At 32.2% G+C, this 26,303-nt stretch overlaps 5 protein-coding genes across 5 annotated transcripts; 1 reads left to right on the forward strand and 4 right to left on the reverse strand.

Annotated features, from left to right (window-relative positions):
* Positions 1-809: 809 nt before the first annotated feature.
* LOC122583868 (gamma-interferon-responsive lysosomal thiol protein-like) lies at positions 810-3,234 on the reverse strand. Its single transcript, XM_043756242.1, has 5 exons — positions 2,983-3,234; positions 1,874-1,939; positions 1,466-1,606; positions 1,262-1,354; positions 810-1,158 (listed from the first exon to the last, which is right to left on the reverse strand). Exons 1-5 carry the CDS (start codon positions 3,232-3,234, stop codon positions 955-957), a joined length of 756 nt encoding a protein of 251 aa, XP_043612177.1. The 3' UTR covers positions 810-954.
* Positions 3,235-5,181: 1,947 nt separating this feature from the next.
* LOC122581917 (gamma-interferon-responsive lysosomal thiol protein-like) lies at positions 5,182-9,111 on the reverse strand. The gene is made up of 5 exons (XM_043754235.1): positions 8,821-9,111; positions 6,719-6,784; positions 6,344-6,484; positions 6,155-6,247; positions 5,182-5,577 (listed from the first exon to the last, which is right to left on the reverse strand). The coding sequence occupies exons 1-5, from the start codon at positions 9,082-9,084 to the stop codon at positions 5,347-5,349; spliced, it is 795 nt and encodes a 264-aa protein (XP_043610170.1). The 5' UTR covers positions 9,085-9,111; the 3' UTR covers positions 5,182-5,346.
* Positions 9,112-9,804: 693 nt separating this feature from the next.
* On the reverse strand, positions 9,805-12,668 carry LOC122582797 (gamma-interferon-responsive lysosomal thiol protein-like). Its single transcript, XM_043755234.1, has 5 exons — positions 12,344-12,668; positions 11,748-11,813; positions 11,045-11,185; positions 10,836-10,928; positions 9,805-10,361 (listed from the first exon to the last, which is right to left on the reverse strand). The coding sequence occupies exons 1-5, from the start codon at positions 12,632-12,634 to the stop codon at positions 10,134-10,136; spliced, it is 819 nt and encodes a 272-aa protein (XP_043611169.1). The 5' UTR covers positions 12,635-12,668; the 3' UTR covers positions 9,805-10,133.
* Positions 12,669-13,763: 1,095 nt separating this feature from the next.
* LOC122581354 (cinnamoyl-CoA reductase 1) lies at positions 13,764-17,115 on the reverse strand. Its single transcript, XM_043753573.1, has 6 exons — positions 16,927-17,115; positions 16,395-16,567; positions 15,282-15,467; positions 14,492-14,654; positions 14,197-14,383; positions 13,764-14,065 (listed from the first exon to the last, which is right to left on the reverse strand). Exons 1-6 carry the CDS (start codon positions 17,045-17,047, stop codon positions 13,921-13,923), a joined length of 975 nt encoding a protein of 324 aa, XP_043609508.1. The 5' UTR covers positions 17,048-17,115; the 3' UTR covers positions 13,764-13,920.
* A 1,751-nt stretch (positions 17,116-18,866) lies between these two features.
* On the forward strand, positions 18,867-22,448 carry LOC122582963 (glucan endo-1,3-beta-glucosidase 9). The gene is made up of 2 exons (XM_043755400.1): positions 18,867-19,243; positions 21,188-22,448. The coding sequence occupies exons 1-2, from the start codon at positions 18,903-18,905 to the stop codon at positions 22,299-22,301; spliced, it is 1,455 nt and encodes a 484-aa protein (XP_043611335.1). The 5' UTR covers positions 18,867-18,902; the 3' UTR covers positions 22,302-22,448.
* The last annotated feature ends 3,855 nt before the right edge of the window (positions 22,449-26,303 follow it).

The following is a 26,303-nucleotide window of genomic DNA, read 5'->3' on the forward strand; positions in this document are numbered from 1 at the left end:
ATAATATTAATAGTGGAAACCTTTAATAAAAGAGTTGGACTTTGGAGGGTATAATAATTTTATCTCACCATTTATTGACATGCCCGTTTTTAGAGGCCCAATGGGTACTATAAGCCTTTGTTCATGAGATGCCATTTGGAATAGTGTGAGTTTTGCTCGATACCTCCTTTTGAGAATAGGAAGTGATAATTGTCCCATATGAATTAATTAATTAATCTACTACACATATGTTTTATTGGTTTGTAAAGTATGTTTGTTCAATTTTAAAGTTTAAAGTTACACTGTGTGATAGATTTATCAATATTTATGATACGATAATCATGGATTTATCAATAATTGTGGTACGATAATTATTTCCCGGTTAGAATCCTTTTATCACAATGTGCAACTTAAAATAGTGAGTTCCAAACACAAGTATTGACGAAAATCACATGTAGATTAGTATCATAAGTCATAACAATATATATAATGGTAACACTCTAGTGAGAACAGTTTTAAAATAAGAACGGTGAGAACACCTTAAAAACATCATTTTGATGCATTAAAAGTTCATAAAACTAGCATAGTGCAGAACTAATTATCTTTATATAAGTGTTTAACAAAAAATCAAAATAATCATGTTTTTTGTTTTGTGCATCCATCTTGGATGCATAATCATCAAAATGATGCATCCAACAAAAAATGTGATTTTTTCGATTTTAATGATTCAAATTGTTGTTAAACACTTAAATAAAGACAATTAGTTCTGCACTATGTTAGTTTTATGGACTTTTAATGCATCAAAATGATGTTTTTAAGGTGTTCTCACCGTTCTTATTTTAAAACTGTTCTTATTTGATTGTCCCCTATATATATATAAACTTATGTTATAACCAGCAAACCACTTAAAATCCTTGTACCCGAAAGAAGTTACTAGGAAAAGACGTTTGTGAACATATAATAATTATTCTTATCTTACATTGATTCTACCATCCCAACACCAGGTATCCAAGAAGCTGTTGTTGACATTGTATTGCCGTCTTCGTTATAACAAACATGATTAAAAGGTTTTGCGATGTCCTTTAGATCGGTAATGGGGTAGGATAAACCTTGGCAAGCTTGGGGCACATTAGTCCCTTTATAAGCTTTACATATATAGCTTATGAAATCTGTGTACTCCTGCAAGTAACAAAAGAAATATCGTTATCTTTCCATTGATTCTAAACATTTTTGTAGCAAAAACGTTAGCAAATTATGATACGGTGACAGCTAAAATACTAACATCATAAAGTGGTTGTCCATTAACGACGACCCATGGCACGTAAGCATGAGGAGGTTCAAGAGCCTTTATTTCATCTGCATATTGTAGCTCAAGCTGCAAAACACATGTATAAAGGATGCTAAAAGAAACTTTAATGAATGCGTAATATATGAGTCAAGCTAACGATATGCTGGCATAAGTACATGACTAGCCAAGAAAACTAACCTTATGTCCAATGCCACGGCTGTAACAATCAGTGATGGGTTTTGAATCCAAGTTTAATTTATCGAAACAAGTTTCCCACTCGGTGTACTTCCCTTCATAATTTAGACTTTCCACGCAATAGATAAAAGGGAAGTGGTCATTCTGCGCATCAAATATTCATCTTAGAAGAAGCAATATTACAAAGTAATAGAAAATCTTTAAGCTTGCATTGCGGTTATTCGTTGTTGTTATACACTTATACTTATTACTCCCTCCCTGACACAAATTTACCTATATCATATGTCCTGTTTTTGTCATATTTAACCCGTTTGTAAACGCTTGAGTACAATAAAGCCTTATGTGCCTATAAAAAGGAGAACGTATAACAATAGAAGATATCCGTGGATACACTAACAGTCTGAATCATACCACATCAGGCCAGGCATGAACCGCACAAGCCTCTACAGTATTGAGCGCACATTCCCATTCACCATGCTGCAACATTCATAACGAAGTATTTTAGTTCATTCAAATCGGGTTTGAGAAATTACTGTTGGATGTAAATCCATATCCAACATTGGAAAAAGAACAAAATTTAAACATGTTTACAGTATATAGATTTGTGAGAGACTCCCTAAATCACCCAACAATTTATAATGTAACCCCACTAGTCTATATTGGGCTTAATGAGTTGGACTACAAAACCTTCCTAACAAATCTCGGCTCCTGCCAATGATTCGGTTATTCATTTTAGATGTATCTTTTTGTAATTAACATTATAATCTTTCATACCAAACATATTTTGTATGGGGATGTGGCTATGATCTTATATGGACCCAAATAATTTTGAAAGTAATTTAAAGAACGTTACATCCATCACTTTTTCTTTTCTTTTCTTTTATTTTTTATTATTTTTTTTTTCTAATGAGAATCAACTTAATAGTGAAAGAAATGGTTTATTTTATCTTTATCAATATTAATCCAAACTCTATAATGAGCACAATGGTCCTAAAATTTTCTGCACTATCCATTGATTTCTATTTCATTGATGGATGTTGACTTTCATAACATATTTTTCTCATGCTTTTGTCACAAATTCCTTATAGCTAGTTATTTTCAAAATTTCAAGGTCTTACATCCGAAATAGACTGTATATTTTACTAATTGGTGTGACCCGAAAAGTTATTACTCGCAGCATATTAAACCTCGACATTTTTGTATGAAAATTTCAATTCTATTTATGTCTCTGCATAATTCATTTTTAGTTAGAAACCTATAATCTACCTAGTCCAAAATTTATTCTTCTAATATGTAATTACCTTTGATAAAATACAACAAATTATTCTAAGAGAATAAAAAAGGTTTCTTAAAAACAATTCAAACTGATATCATATATCGTCTATATAAATTACAACATTTAACCAACCGATACAAAATGAATACAAATAAAAGGATCATAAAGAGTAAAACAAGACATATATGCTATATATATACAAAATCTTATATACACTAAATAAACAAGGTCAAAGGTAACAAACCTGGCAAACAATGGTACCATCGGAACCAACTTTAGCATTTCCATAAGGACTAAGTTTGAGATCAACTATAGAAATCAGTCCATTTTCGAAAATCTTGTAAAGATAATTAACGACAAAATCTTCACAAGATGGACACAATGCTTCATAGTAAACTGTCAACTTCACCTTTTCTTCATTGGCACAAACATTTGTAGCAAATGATGTAACTATCAAGACAAGTAGTACAACCAAATTTATTCGGTGAGAATCCATGTTACATATGATGAACAAAAATTGTGGGGGTGACAAAGATGAAATTATAGTGGTTTTGTATATATTTGGTGTTAGTGTTATGTTTATTTACATAGTTGCCATTATATTATTGTGTATATTTTTTTCTTGTTTTTGGTGTTTGTGTGATGGATGAAGTTTACTAACTAAAGGAGGGTGAAATTCTCAATTTGGGGAATTTGTTAGAGTTTGAGTTCGTGTTATTTATTCATTCATTGACTACATTACAAAAAGCACCGATGGTAAAGCGTCAGCTTATTCATTACCAAGAATGATACGTGTGTCCTTTACGTTAGTGTAGACTTTTATAAAGTATAAATAATAATAAAATATTATAATAAAAAATAAACCCATTAAAAACTATAGTTAACTATCAAAATGAAATGAAATGTTACATTATATCTATATATTAACTTTTCAAAAAATATCTATATATTAACGGAGACGGAACATGAACACTAACTTGATGAATAGTAACCGCATACGTGACGAGTTACTACTATTCGTCCACTACACATTCTGAGCTATTGACCGGATTTTGTTAAATCGCATTTCGTTCGGGTTTTAAATACGAGTTATTTATTAGTTTTTCGTATACCTTTTTCCCTTTTGGAATTTCAACCAATATATTATAAGTTTTTTATCGCTATATCCAGTACGAATATGTACTACTATTTTACCCGATTTTGTCAAATCGCATTCCGTTCGGGTTTGTAAGTACGAGTTACTTATTAGATTTCCGTATACTTTTTTTCCTTTTGGAAATTCAACATATGCATTGTAACTTTTTCGTTGCTATATCCGGTATGAATATGTACTACTATTTTACCGGATTTTGTCAAATCGCATTCCGTTCGGGTTTTTAAATACAAGTTACTTATTAGTTTTTCGTATACTTTTTTTCCTTTTAGAATTTCAACCAATATAATGTAACTTTTTCGTCGCTATATCCGGTACGAATATGTACGACTATTTACTTTTTTTCACACTTTTCTCTTTTAGTGTTTAACTAACATATTGAAATTGAAAATTTTCACAAATGAACTCTGCGATCTGGATTCGAACCTTTTTAGACATTCATTTCTAAATAATTAAAATGTATGTAGTTTTGCTCATAAATAAATATATATTTTAAACAAACATATGAATGACATAATGATTTCTAATTAGGAAGTTGAAACTTGAATGCAATTACTCTAGAATGACATAATTGTTTCAATTGAATTGTTGAGGTCCCGCAACGTGGGACCAAATTTTACTAGTTTACAAGATGGAATATAAACTACATATAATTAGATACAAAACATATGTAAATAGCTTATTGACAACCAAATATCGCAAATTTCAGAAGAAATGTCACACTTTTAAAATTAATTTGCACCGCTTTTGGGCTTCGGCCAATTAACCGCAACAAACCCAGCTAATGTAGTATTTTTGGCCTGACACAAATACACTCTCACAAGTCATACATCAATCCATCTTATCGAAGTTTACTAAATGGGTTACGTCTTATGTGTTCAGGAAAAAAAAATTATAATTCATTAAATGGGTGATACATGTGCTAAACTGCTAATTAATTTTTCTTTTATGGTAAGCAATCATAATCTTAATCAAACCACACAAAAATAAAGAACAAGACTTAAATCCGGATAAAAAAAAACTCGCACTAAGAGACCACAAACTCTATTGGCACTTGCACTAAAATTTTAATGTTATTCATCAAAATCATGTTATGATATTTTCGGTTATAATGCTTCGTTTTTGTTCAGTTTATATGGGCCCGTTTCTAAACTTAACCAAAACCACACAAATAAATCGATATTCGACAACCATTGAAACACTAGAATTCTACATGAATACATCACATATAAACAGAAAAACCACACGATATCTGGTTTTCAGAAAGGAAAACAAAACACAAACCCCATCTAATATAAGCTTATACCGTTTATCCCGCATTGGTGCAATATTACAAGTGGTATCAGTATCATAAGTTCATAACAATGTCCATCTATAACATATTGTTAACGGCAAGCCACTTTAAAACAAGTTACTAGTAAGAACGGGTTTAGCGGACATAGTATTATACTAATCTTACATTGACTCTGCCATGCCAACACGGTGCATCCAAGAAGCTGCTGTTGCTGAGAGCATTTCCATAAGGGTTGACTTTGACTTTTCATTGCCTTCTTTGTAGCAGATATTGTTCAAAGGTTTCACAGTGTTCTTAGGAGCCGTAATGGGGTAGGATAAATCGAGGCAAACTTGGGGCACGTTAGAGCCTTTATAAGCATCACAGATGAAGCTTGTGAACTCTGTGTAATCCTGCAAGTGACAAAACACTTTTCAATTTTCTAGACTAGACTTGAAAAGGCCAACTATATAAATTCTGTTATTGTGATAACAAAAAGACCCCTGAGTTTCATGCTGGTATCATTGTAAACGCACAGCTCTGTGAGCAGTACCCAAACTGTCATTATTTTAAATGATATGTATGTGTGTTTACGCACGCATTTCCTTTTCAATAGACTTACCATTACACCAGGCCACCGTAACCATAGTGATTAATTTGGTAAGGACTTAGTGCTGACAGATTAAATCGTAACAATAAACCTTAAAACAGTGAATAAAAATGATTAATTTCCACAAAATAAATTAACCAACTAGGCCAATTCCTTTTCTTCTTCAAGTTTACAGATTTGTAAGTTCGACCATCCAAACAGAACCTTAAGGTAATAAGAAGTTGTATACATGTTTTTGAAACATGTTTACTAATTTACATTTTACCATAAGATTCTGATAATTTCTATTTTGTTGCTTAGAGAAAAAAAAATAGGCTTTTGCAGCAACGTCGATAAATAACAAAATGGTTACAGTTTTGAAGAGAATTCAAAGTACTCACATCATAGAGTGGTTGCCCATCCACTGTGACCCACGGCACATAAGTATGAGGAGGTTCAAGAACTTTTATCTCAGCAGCATATTGTAGTTCAAGCTGCATAGTAAATGTATAATGCATCATAGATAATTCACATACGAGTCAAGCAACAAACAATACATTGGAAACATGCAGTTAGCCAAGAGAACTTACCTCGTGACCAAACCCATTAGTGATGCAATCTGTGACAGGTTTTGCGTCCAAATTTAATTTCTGAAAACAAGTTTCCCACTCAGCATACTTCCCTTCATAAGTTAACTTTTCCACACAATAGACAAAAGGGAAGTGGTCACTCTGCATCAAATATTTGCGTTAGAAGTGCAACCTCGCCAAGTAATGTGCACATGCTAATCATCAAAAAATGTTAACAATATGAATGATGCTCTATAAGATTTCTTCAAATTTTAAATTTTCGGATAATATCTGAGATATTTGACTATATTTAAACACTTTGTTGACTTATGTGCATTGTCAAATGGAGCGAGAAGTATAACATATCCGTGTGGACACGTGAAGTCTGAGCCTTACCACAACCGGCCAGGCATGAATTGCGCAGGCCTCTACGGTATTAAGCACACATTCCCATTCACCATGCTGCACCAAACAAAATAAAATTAACTTAGTAATGGAATAAGTTTAGGAAATAAGTCAAATAACTAGAATTTCTCAAGAAGAGGTCAACTCTCTGCAATATAAAGAAAGATAGACTTTTAATGTATCTTATGTAATATCCCGAAGATTCCCTAAAAATGCCTTTTAATAACTACCTCTAACCCAAAATGTACAATGCATAGTTGTTAGGCGAAAACGAACTCAAAGCGCAATGACCCCAAATGGGGCGTAGGCGAGAGGCGAAAAAAAGCGCAGGCCCGAATAAAAAAAGGTGTAGAGGAGTATATAAAATTTCAGTGTCTCTAACAAATGATAATGAAGAAAAATTCAACTAAGAAGGTATATAAAATAGCAGAAGAGTCTTAATAATATAAATATAGAAGAAAACTTACATTTTAGTTAAATGAAGAATAGCATGATGAATGATGATATTGATGATAATGATGTATACCAAGAGATTTTTGGAACAAAGATTCTGTTGTGATATCCCTATAATAAACATGAACTTTTATGTGGAACAAAAGGTTTATTTATATGGAAAAGTGTAGCTAGACGCTTCATACAGTTAGTGGGGCTTGCGCCTAGGGTTTCAGGCGTTAAGGTTGTGCCTTGCCCGCCTTTTGCGCCTAGGCGCAAGAGGCGCTCGCCTTTGACAACTATGATACAATGTATCAAGAAGAAGGAACAAATAAAATTGTTCATAGTTAGATCGCCTAGAGAACAACCAATGCACAACGTGTGAGTTATATGACTTTTTGTTCATGCCAGATTGACAGATGAACAACAAGCTGACTTCTTTACATTCACTATCCTGCAGAATGTAGTCTTGTACATTCCGATTATCGTAAAGTAAGTTGCTTCTACAAGAAATGCGCATTGCAGTGGGATCTCAATAGTATCAAAAGTTACTATAATTGCAGATATATCATCTTTTAGTCAAATAAAGAACAAGTCTATATTATTATATTTGTTGTAAAACGTAAGTAGTTTCACAGCTGTAGAGGGTTGTGTCTTCTAGCCAATGAAGGTTTCGAAGCTTAAGTGATTCACTTGTTCAGATTTCACAAATGAGTCATTAGATTCACAGATAGGTGTGGAGTAATGTCTGGCATAAGTATCTATAGTTGGAGCTATGGTTGGTATTCTGCTGCTAGAAGTTGGGGCTTTCCTCAGAACGTTACTTCACTATCTTTGATTTTAGGTGCTTTTAGTAGCTTTTAAGATTCATGTTTCTTTTTTATAAAAGCTATATCTAAACAAGAAATTCCATATAAACTAAAAGCCTTGTGCTCTAAAAAGACACCTGTAAGTTGCTCATAAACATGTATATAGCAATTCCAACCAGCCAATGCCACATACCTCATACCCATCAACATATAAATAAACGCAATTTATAACAACAATACCGAATCCCCCGGGGAAAAATAAAATAAAATAAATAGTCTCAAATCAACTTTTAGTTTATCATCTACCCTTTTTGATTTTACATGAAGATAAGCAAATTACCTTAAAGCGAGTATGCGCAAACTGACTTGATGGTGTTTGTTTTAAACTTAATTATAAACATGTTTGTTTTGGTCTTGATGTGTAAAGACTAAAGAATGAAATAACTCAAAAAGGTCACCTTCACTCATTAAGTTGCCAACTTTCAAAGAATTTCTTTTATTTCAGCACATGAAACAAACAACAATAATGTGTAATACTTTGTCTAAAAACGGATAACCAACCGATCATCAGTCAGGTATCCCACAGCCAACACGAGAGAAGTTAAATCACGTAAAACTATAATCAAAGAGACATTCGGTAGGATTTGAACCCCTGTAATCACTTATACCCTAGATATAAAACAAAGTACAAACAATATATACAAATTTACAATAAAACATATCAATAACTAGCTTAAATCATCTTAAATCTCACCTAAAGCAATTAACAAACAATAAAACTAGAGTACTAGACTTATGATAATAATAATAATAAGTATTAAACAAAGTAAAGTAAAAAAAAAAATAACAAACCTGACAAACAATGGTACCATTGGAATTGATCTTAGCATTTCCATAAGGACTAAGTTTAAGATCAACAATAGATATCAATCCATTCTCAAATATTTTATACAAATAGTTGACTATGAAATTCTCACAGTATGGACACAGTGCTTCATAATATAAAGTCAACTCCACTTTTTCTTCAGAAGCCACTGCCACTTGTGACAGATTCCCAGCTAAAAACAGGATTACAAGAAATGATACTACAACATTTGATCGGCCATGAGAATCCATGTTGTTTTGCGCCTAGTACCAGAACACGCAATGCGAATCTATCTATCTATATATGTGTTTGTTTGACTGTTTTTGTAGTTAAAATGGGCCTTTATGATCGGATTATTTACGTTTGTGCCATTTTTATGTATTTGTAGTTGATATATTGGCTAGTTGCGTTGTTTTTGAAAATTTTGACAAAATAACAAAAGGATAGGTATTCACTAGGACTAATCCTGTGTATTTTGTTTAGTTGAATATTTGCTTTTGATTAAAACACAAAATATCAGTCATAGAAAATGTCATCCTGACAAAGTTGTTTATCAATTTTGTTACAATCTATGTTATATGAATTCTAAGTAAAATTAATGTAATAATAATTGACGAAAACTTTACCTAATTTATAAAATTAGCTCGATTCAATCACAAGGACCAACACAGCTAACCAAAGATACAAAATATACCGGCTGTAAGTGTAAACGTTACTTGATTTATTGACCAACATTGGTTGATTGCTGGTTGTAAATGTAGACGTGTAAAGAGAGATAAATCCATGTTCATGCTACACGGAAAAATGAAGCTATTGATGTATGCGGCCTAACTGGTATTCATGACCTTTGACTACTCACTGTAGTCGAATTCTAAAATATTCAACTTGAATGAAAATATATACAGGCTTAAGCTTAATGAGACGTGATCACTAATATACTAAGTTGCCTATTTAACTTTGATACAAGCCAATTAAAAGTAATTAAAGCAATATACACTATAGTAATTCTTTTTCGCATACATAATACAGTTTTCACTATGTAAAAACCAACATACCCTTTCCCACCTACATAATGTTTGCAATAAACTGCAAGAGAAATCCTTGCTAATACTTTGCAACACATTTTCCCTTCAAAAAGCGATGTTTTCACTTGATATTACTCTAATGATCTCTACGAATTAGAGAAACAAAGTGCAAAGACAACTTTCTGAAGAGAAAATAGCGTGTACTAAAAGTTATTATACAAATTTACATTGGGCTTTTCCATATCTTCTTCCTGCATAGTGTGTTACCTTCTTCTTTATGCTGCCATGTTTCTCTTGAACATTAAGGACATCAGGGATGATCTAAGCTTTGATAATAAAGGATTTGATGGTTCATCTGCATAAGTAACTGGATGAAGAGGGATCAGTCTATCCTCTGGGGTGCCAATGCGGTTTTCAGATTCTGCAAGACACCTTAAGCAAGCTTTTGGCAAAGTTGGGCCCTTGTACATTGCACAGATGTTGGTTATGATGTAAATGTAGTCCTGGAATAATAAAAGACCCCTTTATGTCAGCAAATGAGACGAAATATAAAGAAGTCGCAAGATGGACAGATGGGCTTGATGACTGGTTTTCCACAGATTTGGATTGAAATGGGTCATATAGTATGGGTCGGGCTGATCTTGATTCACCAGCAATTTTGTTCTTTTTTATAACGAACTAATGTTTTGATTAAGCGCAATTCATTGGAGAACAACAATACTAATAAAATGAGCTATATCTTTGAATAAAACCACTGAGGAGGTTGTATATATTATAAATAGATCGAGTTTGGGCAAGTTGTAACAAGTTTGGCATGTTCAGCCCATTTGAACATCTTGTCTTATAGGAAATTCTCTCGACTTAATATCTTTGAGATAAAATTCAATCCAAGATGGATTCTTATAAGTAAATGGGTTGATGTTGCATGACTAAAGCGAAGTATTTAAGGTTTTGAGACTAGAGTTGCAGAAACTTACATCGTAAAGTGGCTTTCCGTCCACAACAACCCATGGCACGTACTTTTTAGGTGGTTTAAGAGAATTTGTAACATCTGCATATTGTAGTTCAAGCTGCATGGATGTAAATTCAGATTAAACCCTATGTGAATGATTCTGTAACTATAAGTGATCAAATATAATGGGCAAGTTATGTATATATAAGATATCCAAGCTTGTGACATTTTTACCTGGTTTCCCATCCCGTTGGAGTAGCAATCCTTCACGGGTTTAGGATCCAAACTTAGTTCCTCAAAGCATGATTCCCACTTATCAAACTTGTCATAGTAGAGGTATCTTTCGACACAAAAGATGAAAGGGAAGTGATCATGCTGCATAATAGATTCCATATCTTAGAAAATAAAAAATAAAAAAAAATTGACAAATGTTTTGCTCCTTTTTCTTGAGCAATATACTTTGATTACTATATGCTTGCAAAAAGGATCACTCGCAGACAAATAGAACAAAGAAAGACAGAAGCAGCAAGACTCCGAGTTGTTGGACTTTGCAATTATGATTCTGGATTACATGGATAATATTTGAGCCAATGCTATATCTTCCTAAGAATCTTCCTAATTAAAACTTGAAATCACTAAAGCATTTAAGTTTACAGTGAAAAATTCAAAATTAGAAGTATCAATAGGTGAACAATTTGGATTATTTCAGTGCATATACAACTCAACTACAGTCAGAAAACCGAATCCATTAGAAGTGTAAATTATCCAAAAGGCACATAGTAACTAACTCGAAAAACGATCTAATCTGAAATTACAATATGCCAATATTCAGGTATATTTTTGGGAACAAAGCTACTAAAAACTCTGAACTAGAATAGTTTTGATCTTCTAACGAAAACATTCAAAATAATATGGCATTCGTTAATTAAAAGCTTACCACATCAGGCCAAGTATTGATTGCACAGGCTTCAACAGTGTTTAATAAGCATTCGTTTTCACCATGCTGTAATAAATACACACATATATCATTAGATTAGATTAGACTCCTACTTAAAAGTAAAACTACAAAAATCATCCACAAACTTATAACTAAGTAATTATACAATATACAAGTGAAAAGGTAAGTTAACTTTCGTACGACATATACAAAGATATACGAAAATCCTTATCAGACAAGGTTACTCCGGCACCTCACATCTCAAAGAGAGATCAGGACTAGTCTTTCACTTGACAGATCAGATAGAGATGTACTTATTATTCCATGGGCAGCTCAAATCAACGCTTGGATCAAGTGGTTAAAACCCTTGCCTGTGAAGACAGAGTTTAAGGGTTCGATCCTTACTCTGGCCTAACCTGGAAGCAACCTCTCTATCTTAGGTTGTAGGGGTAAGGCTTTATACATTTCAACCTCTGCATACACCGTTTTATACGGTATTGAGACTCGTAACCCGCGGGAAACGGTATTGGGTGTTACTTAGTTACTTTTATATACAAACATAAACGAAAAGAGAAAAGAAGAGAAAGAAAGAGTACCTGGCAAGTGATGTTGCCATTGGCATTGACTTTAGCATTTCCATAAGGATATAGTTTGACATCAGCTATAGCATCAATTCCTTCAATGAACACATCTATCAAATAATTAACGATGAAGTTTTCGCAATATGGGCAAAGTGACTCATAGTAAACTTTGACTTGAACTTTTTCAGCTTCTTCCACTGGAAGTATCTCTACGAAATTATTGTTATCAGATGATGCTGATGAACATGTATTGATTATGAATGAAAAACAGATGATGCAAAAAATAAACAAGATTCGAGATTCCATGGTTGGAAAGAGTTTGTTTCCAAATTGTCAATGGCTTTTTTAACAACCAGTTATTTAGAGTGGTAGTTATAAATAAGGATTTGTGTCTTGATATTTTTGTGAGTTTTTTTGAGGTTTTATAATTTTAGTCCTTTCTGTTTTAAAGTTGTTTTCCTGATGTTTTTTTTTTCTTTTTTTTTTTGTTATACTAATATTACAGTTGTGTACGTATAGATAGAGTGAATTTATTCTTATAAACATACTTGTAAAACTCTCTTAAATTCTTAGATGATGAAGTAATTACATATTTTACTATTATAATAATATAGTTATAATGTCACAATATTAGCAGTAAAAGGCCTTCGTAGAAAATGAAGTTACTCCAAAATTGTATTGATCATGGCACGAGTTAAACAACACAGAAAGTTTGGTTCAAGAAATAAATGAAACAAATGAAAAAGTGTAGGGGGCAGTTGTGATGATTTCTCATCTTTCGCTTTAGAGTGCAGGTAGTAAAATCAGGCCACCAAAGCAATAAATTTCAACATGGAGGGAGGGAGGAGCTTGCGGCTCTTATTTCGACAGATCTATTCACAATCAACCTTATCATTTTATCATCAATTAAAAACCAAGCTTATACTTCTTACAGTTATCTTTAATGGTATACGGTTTTAAAAAAAACAGTATATAGATGATAGATCACCAGTTCACCACTAAAGGCAATTTCACATTCTTGTATTACATCTTTAACTCATATATCTTGGTTGGTTGTAGACTTGTAGTGTTAGATTAGTATAGCCAATGATTATGCCTAGAAATTTTTTTATATCAAAGGGCAAAGTTATACAGTATACCAGAAGATTAGCCTCATATGACAAAAGCAGTTGCATGTACGGCTAAGAGCTCAGAGCTAAAAGATGATTACTTCTATAAAACATTACTTATACTAATAGTCTAATATCTTGCTATGCTTTGGTTGCTTTTAGGGCTTGGGGTTTTTTCCCTTGATAAAATGTTAACTCTAAGGGCTACGCCCTTTGAAATGTTTTTTTAGTTCTCACGGTTCTCACCAACATTTTTGTTCTCACTTGATCCCTTCACTATATATATATATATATATATATGAGTGTCCATGTAATACGTTATTATATGCAATAAAAAAGCAATACTTCATATATAAAGTACCAACCCATGCATCATTTTTATGCATACAATTACTAGCAAGACACATGCCAAACACAAGTCATAACTTATAACTTACAGGTACAACAATATAAGCCAACAATCTCTAAAGGGGCAAATCCCATTCAAGATATAAAGCCTTTGCTTTTCAAACTCTCAACACTGTCCTTGATGATGTCCTCCATAGGGATGAACTCCAGACCCAAATCCATAAGCTTTTTGGCTGCGTTCTTAAACCTCATCAACCCTGGTTGGGTGTCTTTAGGTAACCTATAGAAAAGAAATAATCACAGTAATTCCGGGACATTTACACCTCAAACTTGTATTAGCATGCTAGCAAAGAACCAGTAACTACAAACTTTACTATTATCAATAAAGTTGCAGAAGTTGGTTTACAGTACCTTGGGATCTTATACTCAGGGTATAACTCTGCAACCTTGGCTGCCAAGTCACCGTAGTGGCAGATTGCTTCAACACAGAGATGACGCCCCGTTGCTGCTCTGTTTTCGTACACTAATATATGAGCTAAAGCCACATCTTTAACATGAACAGAACCCATGTAGAAGTTCTCATATGTTTCAGTACATCCTGCTCCAATACAATAAATATTCAATTTATAAAAACATAAGAAAAATAATGTTTTTGCTGATTTAGAATCATGAAGGCTATTAAATGAACAACTCTCAAGTGTGCTACCTTGGATGAGACGTAGAATCATTAGCATGCTTGCATTAAGTGTCGGCGGAATAATGGGGCCCATAACTGTTCCAGGGTTCACTACAACTACATCTAAACCGTTCTCCTTTGCAAATTCCCATGCAGCTTTCTCAGCTTGCGTTTTGGAGAGTGGATACCACAGCTGACATGAGAAAAAAAGTTCACTGTTATACTTCTCCAAATGCACAACAAATACATGTAAATGAAAAATAAGGGCTCAGATTAAATTACAACACAATAAACAAAAAGATAAAACAAACTGCAGTTCGAAGGTTATTGACAAAGAGCAGATACATATCCGCAACTTTAAAAGGCTACCGACGTTTGAGAGACGAAAAGATTATCTAGCTTTCATAGTTTAAAAAACTGCCTGTTCTTAACCAAACATTCAGCCGGAGATAGGCAAAACTTCAAACCAAACACATGAAAATGATACGAATGATATTTTATTCTGACAGGTCCAAATGGGTAAAAGAAAAGAACAAAACAAAAAACTTAGCTGATCAACCCATCCATTTGGCCCCTATTGCCACTCATATATATATCCATTAGCCATACACATTGAGAGCAGTTTAAAATATCCAAGAAAGCTACAGAAGCTATAAATATTTTATTTTGCAATCTTTATAGTTGGATAACATCAGTCAGAGCACGGCCAAGTCTGCAAATAATCTTCTCGTTTGTTATACGATTGTAGGGTTTTCCATAAGAGTAGGAAAAGGAATGATCAACAAAGTTGTAGTTAACTGCAAAAGAAAGAGTCGCTTACCTCCTTTTGCTTACAGTATTCAACATCAGTCCAACAATCTTCACTCTTTGGGACATCTGCGGGCCAGTTAGGACTAGGCACAACAGCTGAAACAGATGAAGTAACAACCACACGCTTAACTCCCAGCTCCTTTGCTGCTCTGAGTACATTGTGCGTTCCCTTGAGTGCTGGTGCCAATAACTCTTTCTATCAATCATACAACATGACGAATTCAACAACCCCGAAATACCATATCCAGCATTCTCTATATTCAAAATCACATTGCATACCAACTGCTACACATTTCTATCATTTTAATGTACTCATTTAACTTTCCTGAATCCTGAGACTTATTTAAGGGAAAATTGACAAAAAAAAAGGTAACATAAAAGACTAACCCTGACAATGTGAGGTATGTAAAATTTTCTCAGTCTTAAAGAGGATAATAAGATCCAACTTGAAACATTTAGGGAATACTCACCAAAAGTTCAAACCTGTCCCACGTTATAGTGCCTAAATGGCAATCCAAGTCATCAACACTACCTACATGGCAATCTATGTAGGCACCATGTCACTCCTCTGGCATACTTGGTATCCACATCATCCTTTCTGCCTATTTGGCAGTCCATGTCAACAATTAACAGCAACCTTTTAAGTACATAACCGGCTCCTTTGAAACAGCATATGGAAAAATATTTCCATTCAAGCTACCAGGGAGACTTGGGCCTTTGTTCCTCTATATCTCATTTGTCAAATTGGATATTATAATCATATTGGGAGCCGTAAAATACATACCACACATCGTTGAAATCGGTATTTCATGTTACTTATTTGGCAAATTTCCCATCCTCGTATGAAATTTGACATAAATTGTTAAATATTTCAATGTCGGCTAAAAAGGAACATACATTTTATATCAATTTCGACATGTATTATTCAGTTGGCATACAAACTTATTCTCTCCAACTCTCTCATACAAAATACTAGTTTTCTCCCCTTTACCACAAAACGCGGTAATTACCTATAACTAACAAGAAATGATACATCAACATAGCTTATTTATCTATGAATCAACCTAACAGACACGTTAAATGCGATCACAGATACGTTCAACATAAAAGTGTGCTTATATACCTCGGGATCATGAACTTTATCAACGATGCATGGAGAAGCCAAGTGAAAGACACCGGACGTCCCAGTTACAGCAGCCACGATAGAGTCGTAGTCGAGAAGATCGATTTGAAAAAGGCGGAGACGCGATTGCGCACCTTCTAACGCTTCTAGATGCTTCGTTTCCTTCTCATCTTCTACAATTGCATACACACTTATTAATTAAACTAGCTCAAAACAAAAAAGCACAGCATTTGAATCTCAATAAATATACTTTTAATACTTCAAAATTAATTAATTATATATGAATATATTTATATAAACATACAAGACTAAATATGTCAGATTATTAAACTTTACACTTACATTTACATACTCATATATATAATAAATTACTGGTTTATGTTACTTTCTGTAAGCTTTTTTCCTAAAAACTTATTGACTCCAAAAAAAGAAATATATAAATTAGGTCACATTATAGATTCATATATATAATAATAGAGATATTATATATGAATACAATTAATATTAAGTAAAGTAGTAGTAGAGAAGTAACTGAGATTTTTAACAGTGGCGTTAACGGTGTAACCGCGGTCAAGAAGAAGCCGAACCAGCCACGAGCCGATGTAGCCACTCGCCCCTGTCACGCATACGATCTCTCCAATTGATTCCGCCATCTATTTTATTTATTTTTATTTTTGGAGCTTTACTTTAGATAATGATTATTTTAATTTAATAAATATCAGTCACTAGTACACTCTACCAGCTAGTTAAGTTATGTGAAGTGACATTGGGTGTGGTAACATATTGCATCCACACATCAATTTCACTAACTTTGTTTTAACGTATCGGTATCAAATTCTTAGCCACATTTATAGATTTATCTTGAAAGTTTTATACATTTTTGGCACGTGTTCGTTTTTATTTGAGTGTTTATAACTTACTTTGATCAAAATAAATTAGTTTAATGATTTTAGTTCACCTTTGTGTTAGATTAAACTAACCTACCTTGTTCGAATAAATTAGTTTAATGATTTTAGTGGTTTTTTTTAATATAATAACAAGCTTATGTATTAAAAAAGAAATATGTGTTTTTTAATCTAATATTAGTGTTGATGTGGTATATACAAGTTGTTTTCTTGCATATATATATTTTTTTAAACAATATTGTGAAATCATGGAATATCTTACTATATACGAGAGATAGTGTCCGGGCGTTGTAGCGGTGAGATGGTGGGGTGATAGGTCAAGTCATAGAGTATGATAGCCAAATGCCTTAACCGTACGAGCTATGTCATCGAAATTAAAAATTCGTCGAAAGTATATCGAATGACATCTCTAACGAAAGCATGAAATTTTAAGAACACCACAATTTTTATAGTTTATCGATATACGGTTTATGAGATAATTTTTTTTGAATGAATTAGAGGAACAAAATGATTTATAGAGGAGAGATTAAAAAAATGAGTGATAGAGATTTGATGAGTGAGAAAAATGAATGGTTAGGATTTAAGGGTATTACAGGCATATTAGGTAGAGATATTTAAATTAGTAAATAAAGAAGAATGATAATTTAAGTAGTTTAATTACTTAATTGAGATTTGAGAAAAGAGCAAAATGCTTTATAAAATAGTATTATATTATATTATGTATTATAAAGGTGAGACCTTAACAAATGACAATTTTTTTTTTTAATAGAGTTCAACCAATACATATCATTCTAGTTAAAGCTCTTGAATTAGATATTTGTTAAGACTTGTTAAAAGAAAAAAATATGCTATATAATTTTTTACTTTTTAAAAATATTTTATTCTAGCATTTTAAGGTTATGTTAATTAATTTTTTGTTATACATAAATCATAAATGTATGTCATCACCACTTAGATGTGATTGTACAGGCTTTGGCCTTGGAAAAAAAAATCAAGATTTAAATCTTGATAATGATTAATTATGAAATAGTTTATATATTAATTTAGATGTAAGATTTGTTGTTAAAAAAACACATAAGTGTTAAACGAGTTGTTTTTATGTTTGAAATTTATGTTAAAATTATATTCTAATCGTATTAAAACTTTTTAAGATATAATTCTTTAAACTCTAAGATCGTGTTTGGTTCACAGATTCGAATGAAATCTGATGGAATTGGAATGAGATTTTATTCCTTAGTACACTTGGTTGGTTAAAAACGAAAGAATATCATTCCATTGAAATGTAAACATTCTCTCATTTGATGGAATCTCCATTCCTTCAGGGCGGGGAAGACATCTCATTCCATTCTGTCACTAAAATCTTAAAAAAAAATCAAAAACATTCCCTCAAATTTTATTCCTTCAAATTCTAATTTTATTAAAAGATGTCGTTCTAAAAACATTACGTGAAACTCGCATGATAGTGAAAAGTGAAAACCAAAGATACTGAAGTAACATCATTTTGCTTCAATGTGCTGGATTAAATCCAAAATGTTGGTGTAATAATAATACTGTAATATATATGTGATTCTATATCATCAGACACTCACACAACACAGCAACAATGGCATTACACCACCTCCACTCATTAATAACACTCGCACTACTTCTCACACTATCATTCCCAACCGCCGTTCAACCCATCGGAATCAACTGGGGCACCGCCGCATCCCACCCACTTCCGCCGTCTAAAGTTGTGGACCTCCTTAAACTCAACAAAATCACTAAAATCAAACTATTTGATTCCAACCCACAAGTTCTTGAATCCCTCCAGAATTCCAACATTGATGTCACTCTTGGCATTCCTAATTCCATGCTTCATTCCTTGAATTCTTCTCTTAAGGCTGCTGAATCTTGGGTCCATGATAATCTTACCCGCTATCTTTCGGGTCGGACCCGCATTGAGTATGTTGTCTTTTCCCCATTTTTATACCCTCTTTTTATTTTTAATTGCATGTGGTGTTTTTTTTTTTATTAATTGTAGTAATGTTGTATGTATATAATTTTTGATAACTAGTCTTTTTAGCCATTTAGGGGGTGTTTAGTCTTCTAGTGTCGGTCTTAGGTTTGAACCTCGAGAAAAACCGAAAACGTCTTAGGGATGGTTAAGGGTTCGGAATTCACATACATATCTTTGTTAGGCTTTGTACATTGTGTCAAAGACTGAGCCTTCTCGGATATTTAAAAATAGCGAATTCCGCTTTTTAGGCTTATTGGCTTTGTTGAAAATTTAAAAAGAGCTCATTTTTTTCAACTACTTATGGAGTTGTGGTCAATATAATGACATATTAGGCTATACATTAAGATAGCTGCTAATATTCTTCAAGTAAAGATAATCAATTGATTAGTTGAATGACAATCACGAATGTGCTAAAACACACTGTGCATGTATTGCACTACATCATTTTTCATAAATGGTTAATTGGGACAGGTGATTCCTGCACACCGGAGATCTGTATTGCTTATGCGCACCTTCAAATGCTATCTTGTATATTTTAATCATTGTTTTCCAGTCACTTCTTTATGTCGACCCCCATTAGTCCATTATCTCAAATCTTGAAGGACGAAATAGTGACGATACTCATCTGGCTCATGGTAGCAAAGTGGACCTAGATCTCCCTTTATAACTGTTTTCGACTATGCCTTGTCTTCAATTATGTTTAGATTTTGTTTTTGAGCTTAAAGCAAGGTCTAGATCAATATGTAAGAGAGTTCAAGAGACTATGTATCTTTGGATTAGTCCTTTGTAGTTGTCGATAGACCAATATTACCCTTTAAGTGATGCTAAATTGTTAATGGCAAGAAAGACCTCTAGACAGTGTAGTTTTTAATGTGAGGATGTACACAGAGATATGTGCAACAAACCATTTCATATAATTGTAGTTCTCGGATGTTAATAGTTCTTTTTTATTGTTAGACACTCTTTTTAAGAATCTACTAGAGGTGGCAAAATGGGTTGGTCTGACGGATTTGGTAATGGGTCAAAACAAGTATTGTTTGTTACGCATCTGTATGTGTTTACTTGAAAAACCTTATGTCCAGAAATTTACCTTGACGTTACCTTCAGAATTCAGTTCTGAAAGACAACATCATCAATTCAGTAATTACGCAGATCAAAGTTGCTTTCTCACTGACAGTATTGTGTATTCTTTTTTCTCTGACCAAGTTCTTAGCAACTGGTATTTAGATTTTATTTTGAACTAAATATGGGGTACAACCGTACAAGTACAACAATATGGATAGTTCGAAGAGACTGGGATCGTGAAAGTTGCTTTGGAAGGGATTTTAACAGTAAAATAGGCGATTTCAAGTATCGCGAATTAGTGCTTCATAGATGTCTGTTGATACTTTTACCTTTCAGATTAAAGAATGAAACTTTGGCTCGTTTACTTATAAGTAAATTACACGATTTGGATAGTGTCTTTTATTCAAACTGGTCAAATAAAAAGTTATCTAGAAAGGAAGCAGGAGACGGCTAAAATGGGTCAAAAGTCACTCGAAATCTATTTTTAACGCATTGTGTTTTTTTAATCAAAACATTAATTATCGAAGAAAACGTTAATAAAAATGTGCAGGAAAAGGGTTTGTGAGCCTATCCAAGCTTTGTGTCCCATGCTAAATATGACCTTTTCAAGTTCACCACAACCCCCTATTGACCCGTAACGCAACGCCCATCTTGCCACATGAACTTTGGATGAAAGAGCTTCGTTAGTTTCTGTGTTTCATATTGCACATGTGGCTGTATTGATAAATTCTAAACATGTAGCTGGTATGATCATCAAAGAGAAGAAGAAGGTCAACTTTATCACGTATTGTTGAACAATGGACAATGGTTTAATTCATTTTCAGGTACATTGCTGTCGGAGATGAGCCATTTCTCCAAAGCTACGGCTTACAATACTATCCTTATGTAGTTGGGGCAGCCATTAGTATCGAAGCAGCATTAATCCGTGCTAAGCTAGCAAACAAGGTTAAAGTGGTAATTCCTTGCAGCTTTGATGCATTCCAGTCAGAATCTGGTTTACCATCAAAAGGACACTTCCGATCAGATATTAACAAAACCATGATTGAAGTCCTCAACTTTCTTACGAAGACTCGATCTCCATTCTTTGTAAACATCTCACCCTTTTTAAGTTACTATCAGAATAAAAACATTTCACTTGATTTTGCTTTGTTCAAAGAAACCGCTCGTCCACATAATGATAGTCGTAGATCATATAAAAGCAGCTTCGAGTTAAGCTATGATACTCTTATTACTGCGTTAACAGTTGCAGGATTTCCGCAAATGGATATAGTAATTAGCCAAATCGGTTGGCCAACAGATGGAGTTCCAAATGCTACCGTTTCAAATGCAGAGATATTTACAAAGGGACTTTTAAACTATCTTCAAAGCAAAAAAGGGACCCCGCTTAGGCCTCGGGCTGTGCCACTTGAAACTTATCTTTATACCCTTGTAGACGAAGATCAGAAAAACTTAACTGCTGGAAATTTTGAAAGACACTGGGGTTTGTTTACTTTTGATGGGCAAAGCAAATATCAGGTTGACTTCAGTGAAAGCACAAAAAAGCTCATGAATGCAAAGAGTGTGGAGTATCTTGCTCCAAAATGGTGTGTGGTAAATAATAATTTAGATTTGTCAAACGCAACTGCACGTGCTATGGAGGCTTGCTCTAGTGCTGACTGTACTGCACTTTCACCTGGTAGTTCTTGTTTTAACCTCAGTTGGCCTGGTAATGTGTCGTATGCATTTAACAGTTACTACCAACAACATGATCAAAGGGCTGATAGTTGTGAATTTGGGGGGTTGGGAATGATCACTACCGTTGATCCATCAGTGGGTGGCTGCAGGTTCAATGTACAACTAAAACCTTCTTTGTCGGTTAAGCTTCTTCGTATGTCAAACTTCAACCTTTCTTTGATATTGCTTATTTTAACCGTTTTGTTGTTGTCACATAGGCTATGATGGTAAATTTGGTTGTAGTAGTAGATTGCGGTCAATGTTGTTTGTTTATGATTGTATGATGAATTATCCGAAATTTTGCCACTACTTTCATGTATCCTCTATAGATTAGTTAAACTAGTTTCTAATGTAGTTTCTGAAATTAGTTCTTGTGGCCTTGTGGAACTTTGACTAAATATATAAGGTAACTGTTATTTTAAATATTAATTTTTATAGGAATATGTTAAATGTAGCTCTTTGAGTTGCACTTGAATAAAAAAGTTATATTTTTCGTATCAAAAGCATACCATTTGAATTTTATAGGAAATTAACAATTATTATTATTTTATTTTTTTAAAAAGTTAGTTTCGATTCAGACGTGTTAGAGGCAATTTTAACCAGCGATTTGCACCTCCGACCGTCTCCTCATGGAAAATACCTGGAGATGAAATTAAGTAATTCTTACATGCCGAGAAAACCTTTTTATCTTAAACTAGATTAAACGTGCGGGATTGACTAAGAACATAGATAGAAAATACAATAACCAATACTTACATCATTATTCATAATTTATGATAATATTAAGATTTCTCATATTACGACTGATTTAAACAATAAAATTATAGTTTATTAATATATAATATACGTCAAATATGTTAAAGCATGACTAATAAGTATAAATATTTATAAATCATAAAAAAGATGTATAATATATATTCATTAAATATAATATAATAAATACTTTCAAAAAGATAAACATAATATATATAAAAAAAATTGTATAATGTATATAAACATCTTTGTAGTTTGTACTCATATAGAAAATAAAAAAATAAATATTAATAATTAGGATTATGAATAGAATTGATGATTAAGATAATACATGATAACATAAATATAATAATTTAGATTAAAAAAAATGACAACTTATTAAGAGATTAGGAGATATATATGTTAGAACTAAATTAAATAATTAAAATAATACTACATATCCATTAGCCGATCATTTAGAGATTTATTACATATATAGTTTTTTTTTACTTTTATTTTTTTTAATTATTAGTTAATGATAATTAGGATAAAAAATCATTTTTAAAAAAATGCTTAAAATTAGAAAATTAATGCAAGTATGATACATAATGAAAAATCCTATATGTCATTCTTCCATAATTGTCAACTTATCAAAGAACTATAATCTCTTAGTTATATAGAGAGATTATTATAAACGTAGATTTGTATCTCGATAAAAAAGAAATCCATTCATTAAGTTTTAAGAGATATACATGAAATTAAGTTTTAAAATTAGTTATAATAATAATTAACTTAAATTAAAATAACATGTTATCATGTTTTGCCGAATCTTTTTCTTCTTCTGTGAATATATGGTCATCCATTAATATTTTCTTTTTCATTATTTTAACTTTTAGTTTTTATATTATTAATTAATGATGATTAGGATTAAAAATAATTTTTAAAAGTATGTTTAAAATTAAGAAATTAATGTAAGTATGACATATAAGAAAAAATCCTATATGTCATCTAAAATAAGGTGCCAAATAAGCATTTTCATATCTTCTCTTAAAGAGATAGAGAGAAGTAATATAATTCAGCTAACGGTTAGTACAAGTTATCAAACAAATAACGTATGTTTAAAAATATATAGTTAAATATATATTTATGAATTTAAATAAATGAACAAAACATATGTTTATGCTCAATATACATTGTAGTCCCACAGTATTAGTTATTGAGAGATTTGTTTTATTTCTAATGATTCATTTTATTAATCAAAAAGTATTATATCGTTGTTTGGGATACGTGTAAGGCTTCACCATTATACAGTGAGGTTTTCTTGATGTCATATATCGATTGAATGTTCGGAAAAAAACGAAAGCAAAATTTCCTTTCACTTCCCCATTTTAACCTTACTTTTTTGGTGCCCGGTTTTTGATCCAAAGTAACACATGGAGAGAATATCTTCATAAATTAAATAGGTTATGTGAAGTTTCCAAACCTCTATTAAACACCGAATTATGCCTAGCTTTCTAAATTCTCTGACAAACAATGATTATGCCGAGTACAAAACGTGTTTAGCGATATCTTTAACTAGCGTAAATGCATGAACTTTTAGCAGGATTGTAGCAGAGAAGATGTAAATTGAAAGAACTTTACACCACTTTTCAATCTTATACAAATAATTTTGATGCAAGACGACATAAAGTTAACAAGTGGTATATCGCTTTAGGAACTTCAAAATAATAGTAAAAGATTATGAACTACCACCAGATTTCTTTTCTCCAGGCTATCCCTAGCCAATAACCTACTCATCTCGACCATCCATCCGAAGATGTTAACTTTTATGGGCTGGCCATTCCACATTTACACCTGAATTTATAGTCATTACTAGCAATAAAAGCTTATAAAAGGAAGCAACTGAAAAAATTAACTAGCTCACTTCCATTCGCATCTCAAATCTAATGCTCCAATTCGGCGTATGTAATGCAACTATTACGTGCCTTTACAATCTATAAGGAAAACAAAAACGCTAAAAACATTTAGGAATCAAATTACTATTCATATCGGAGAGGAAAGCAATACCAAGTCCACCCACGGACTTTGATGTGACCAGTAATGTAGCTAGGAAACTTTTTCGATATGGACCAAGTCAAAAATATAATAAAAAGAACTTTTGAAACATAATATTATATAAATTCATTATTAATGGTTTTCTTAAAGCATAAGACACTATGACTTTGTTTCTTGTTTACTTAATAAACTTAATAGTCTATAACTTAATTATTTAGTCGAATTTTATGGTTTTTTTTTTACTTAATAAACAAAAATAACCGTCAATTACTTATATTTTACTTAATACATAAAGAAATTCTTAATATATTTAGTCACTTAATATATTTAGTACTTAATAACTAAAAAAAGAAACGAACCCTATTTCATATATATACCATCACATTGTGGCTCTCAAAAGAAAATCCTAAGTACATCTGTAACATCGTTTCCTAAAAATAAGTCTAGGTATGTTCATTCTTTTAATAAGAGTTTTAATAGATAAAAAATAAAATGCTAAATACAAGGTATAGTTAACATTTAAAATAAAAAAATCATGTATAAAAAATGTATATCTTTTATATCGAAAATTCACCTAGTATAGATTTTAATTTGGTACATATTACGAGTAATTACCATGCACATTTTAAATGGATTACTAGGGTTTATAATACGAACTCAATTAAAACGACATAATTTAAAAACCTTTTAACATAAGTAACGTCTAATGTCGTTTTTCACAGGTTTTGGGTCATAATACCTCGACGATGTATAAGGGAGGTTAAGATTCAGACAATCTTACCCCTATCCCGACGGTGTAGTTTAAAAACCTTTTAACATAATGTAAAAATAAATAAAAAGGTAACCTATTTAACTAAAATCCCTAAAAAGGAACCTATTTTGTTTTCATTTATTTAGAGGATCCAATTTTCATAAATTAACTAAAAAGGGGAAAATCGTTAGTTTTTTACGCCAAAAACATCGTTAGTCAAATTTTAGATAAATAGCTTATCTTTTTATGTATTTTTCCTTAACATAACCTAGACCCATATTTGTTGGGGAAGTGATACTACAATAACTATTAGCCATCTACAACAAATATACATGTTTTACTGCACAGTTTACAACTGCGTAAAGCATATTGATGTAGATATATCATTCCCCTATTTGTTTTAGAAAAATGATTAATCAACCTAATTCATATGCCTAAAAATCAACCTAAAACCTTAAGATTTTGACATATAGATTCCACTAATTCTCTTTCCTAATCTTACCCACTGATTTTTTCACATGTCATTATTTTATAATTAATTTGATTTTTAGGCATATCAATTAAGTTGATTTATCATTATCTTTGTTTTAATATTGGACCCATCAACATAATACGGAGTACAAGTAATTTGTTAACCAGTCGGCCAGAGTCTCACGAAGTATATATATTCCTTTTTGTAACTCTATTAT

The sequence above is a fragment of the Erigeron canadensis genome, chromosome 9 (assembly GCF_010389155.1).
Source record: "Erigeron canadensis isolate Cc75 chromosome 9, C_canadensis_v1, whole genome shotgun sequence".
NCBI classification, from domain to species: Eukaryota; Viridiplantae; Streptophyta; class Magnoliopsida; order Asterales; family Asteraceae; genus Erigeron; species Erigeron canadensis.

Bases quoted from the DNA above. Each gene is read 5' to 3' on its own strand.
- LOC122583868 (XM_043756242.1), bottom strand. From the start codon at position 3,234: ATGGATTCTCACCGAATAAATTTGGTTGTACTACTTGTCTTGATAGTT. The intron at 1,940-2,982 runs GTTTGTTACCTT...TGAATGTTGCAG, and splicing joins ATGGTACCATTGTTTGCCAG to CATGGTGAATGGGAATGTGC. The intron at 1,355-1,465 runs GTTAGTTTTCTT...TGTGTTTTGCAG, and splicing joins GCCGTGGCATTGGACATAAG to CTTGAGCTACAATATGCAGA.
- LOC122581917 (XM_043754235.1), bottom strand. From the start codon at position 9,084: ATGGATTCTCATGGCCGATCAAATGTTGTAGTATCATTTCTTGTAATC. The intron at 6,785-8,820 runs GTTTGTTATTTT...TGTTTGGTGCAG, and splicing joins ATGGTACCATTGTTTGTCAG to CATGGTGAATGGGAATGTGT. The intron at 6,485-6,718 runs GTAAGGCTCAGA...TATTTGATGCAG, and splicing joins TTCATGCCTGGCCGGTTGTG to AGTGACCACTTCCCTTTTGT.
- LOC122582797 (XM_043755234.1), bottom strand. From the start codon at position 12,634: ATGGAATCTCGAATCTTGTTTATTTTTTGCATCATCTGTTTTTCATTC. The intron at 11,814-12,343 runs GTACTCTTTCTT...TATTTATTACAG, and splicing joins ATGGCAACATCACTTGCCAG to CATGGTGAAAACGAATGCTT. The intron at 10,929-11,044 runs GTAAAAATGTCA...ACATCCATGCAG, and splicing joins CCAACGGGATGGGAAACCAG to CTTGAACTACAATATGCAGA.
- LOC122581354 (XM_043753573.1), bottom strand. From the start codon at position 17,047: ATGGCGGAATCAATTGGAGAGATCGTATGCGTGACAGGGGCGAGTGGC. The intron at 16,568-16,926 runs GTTACTTCTCTA...ATGCAATTGTAG, and splicing joins CGCCACTGTTAAAAATCTCA to AAGATGAGAAGGAAACGAAG. The intron at 15,468-16,394 runs GTATATAAGCAC...TATGATTGATAG, and splicing joins ATAAAGTTCATGATCCCGAG to AAAGAGTTATTGGCACCAGC.
- LOC122582963 (XM_043755400.1), top strand. From the start codon at position 18,903: ATGGCATTACACCACCTCCACTCATTAATAACACTCGCACTACTTCTC. The intron at 19,244-21,187 runs GTATGTTGTCTT...ATTCATTTTCAG, and splicing joins TCGGGTCGGACCCGCATTGA to GTACATTGCTGTCGGAGATG.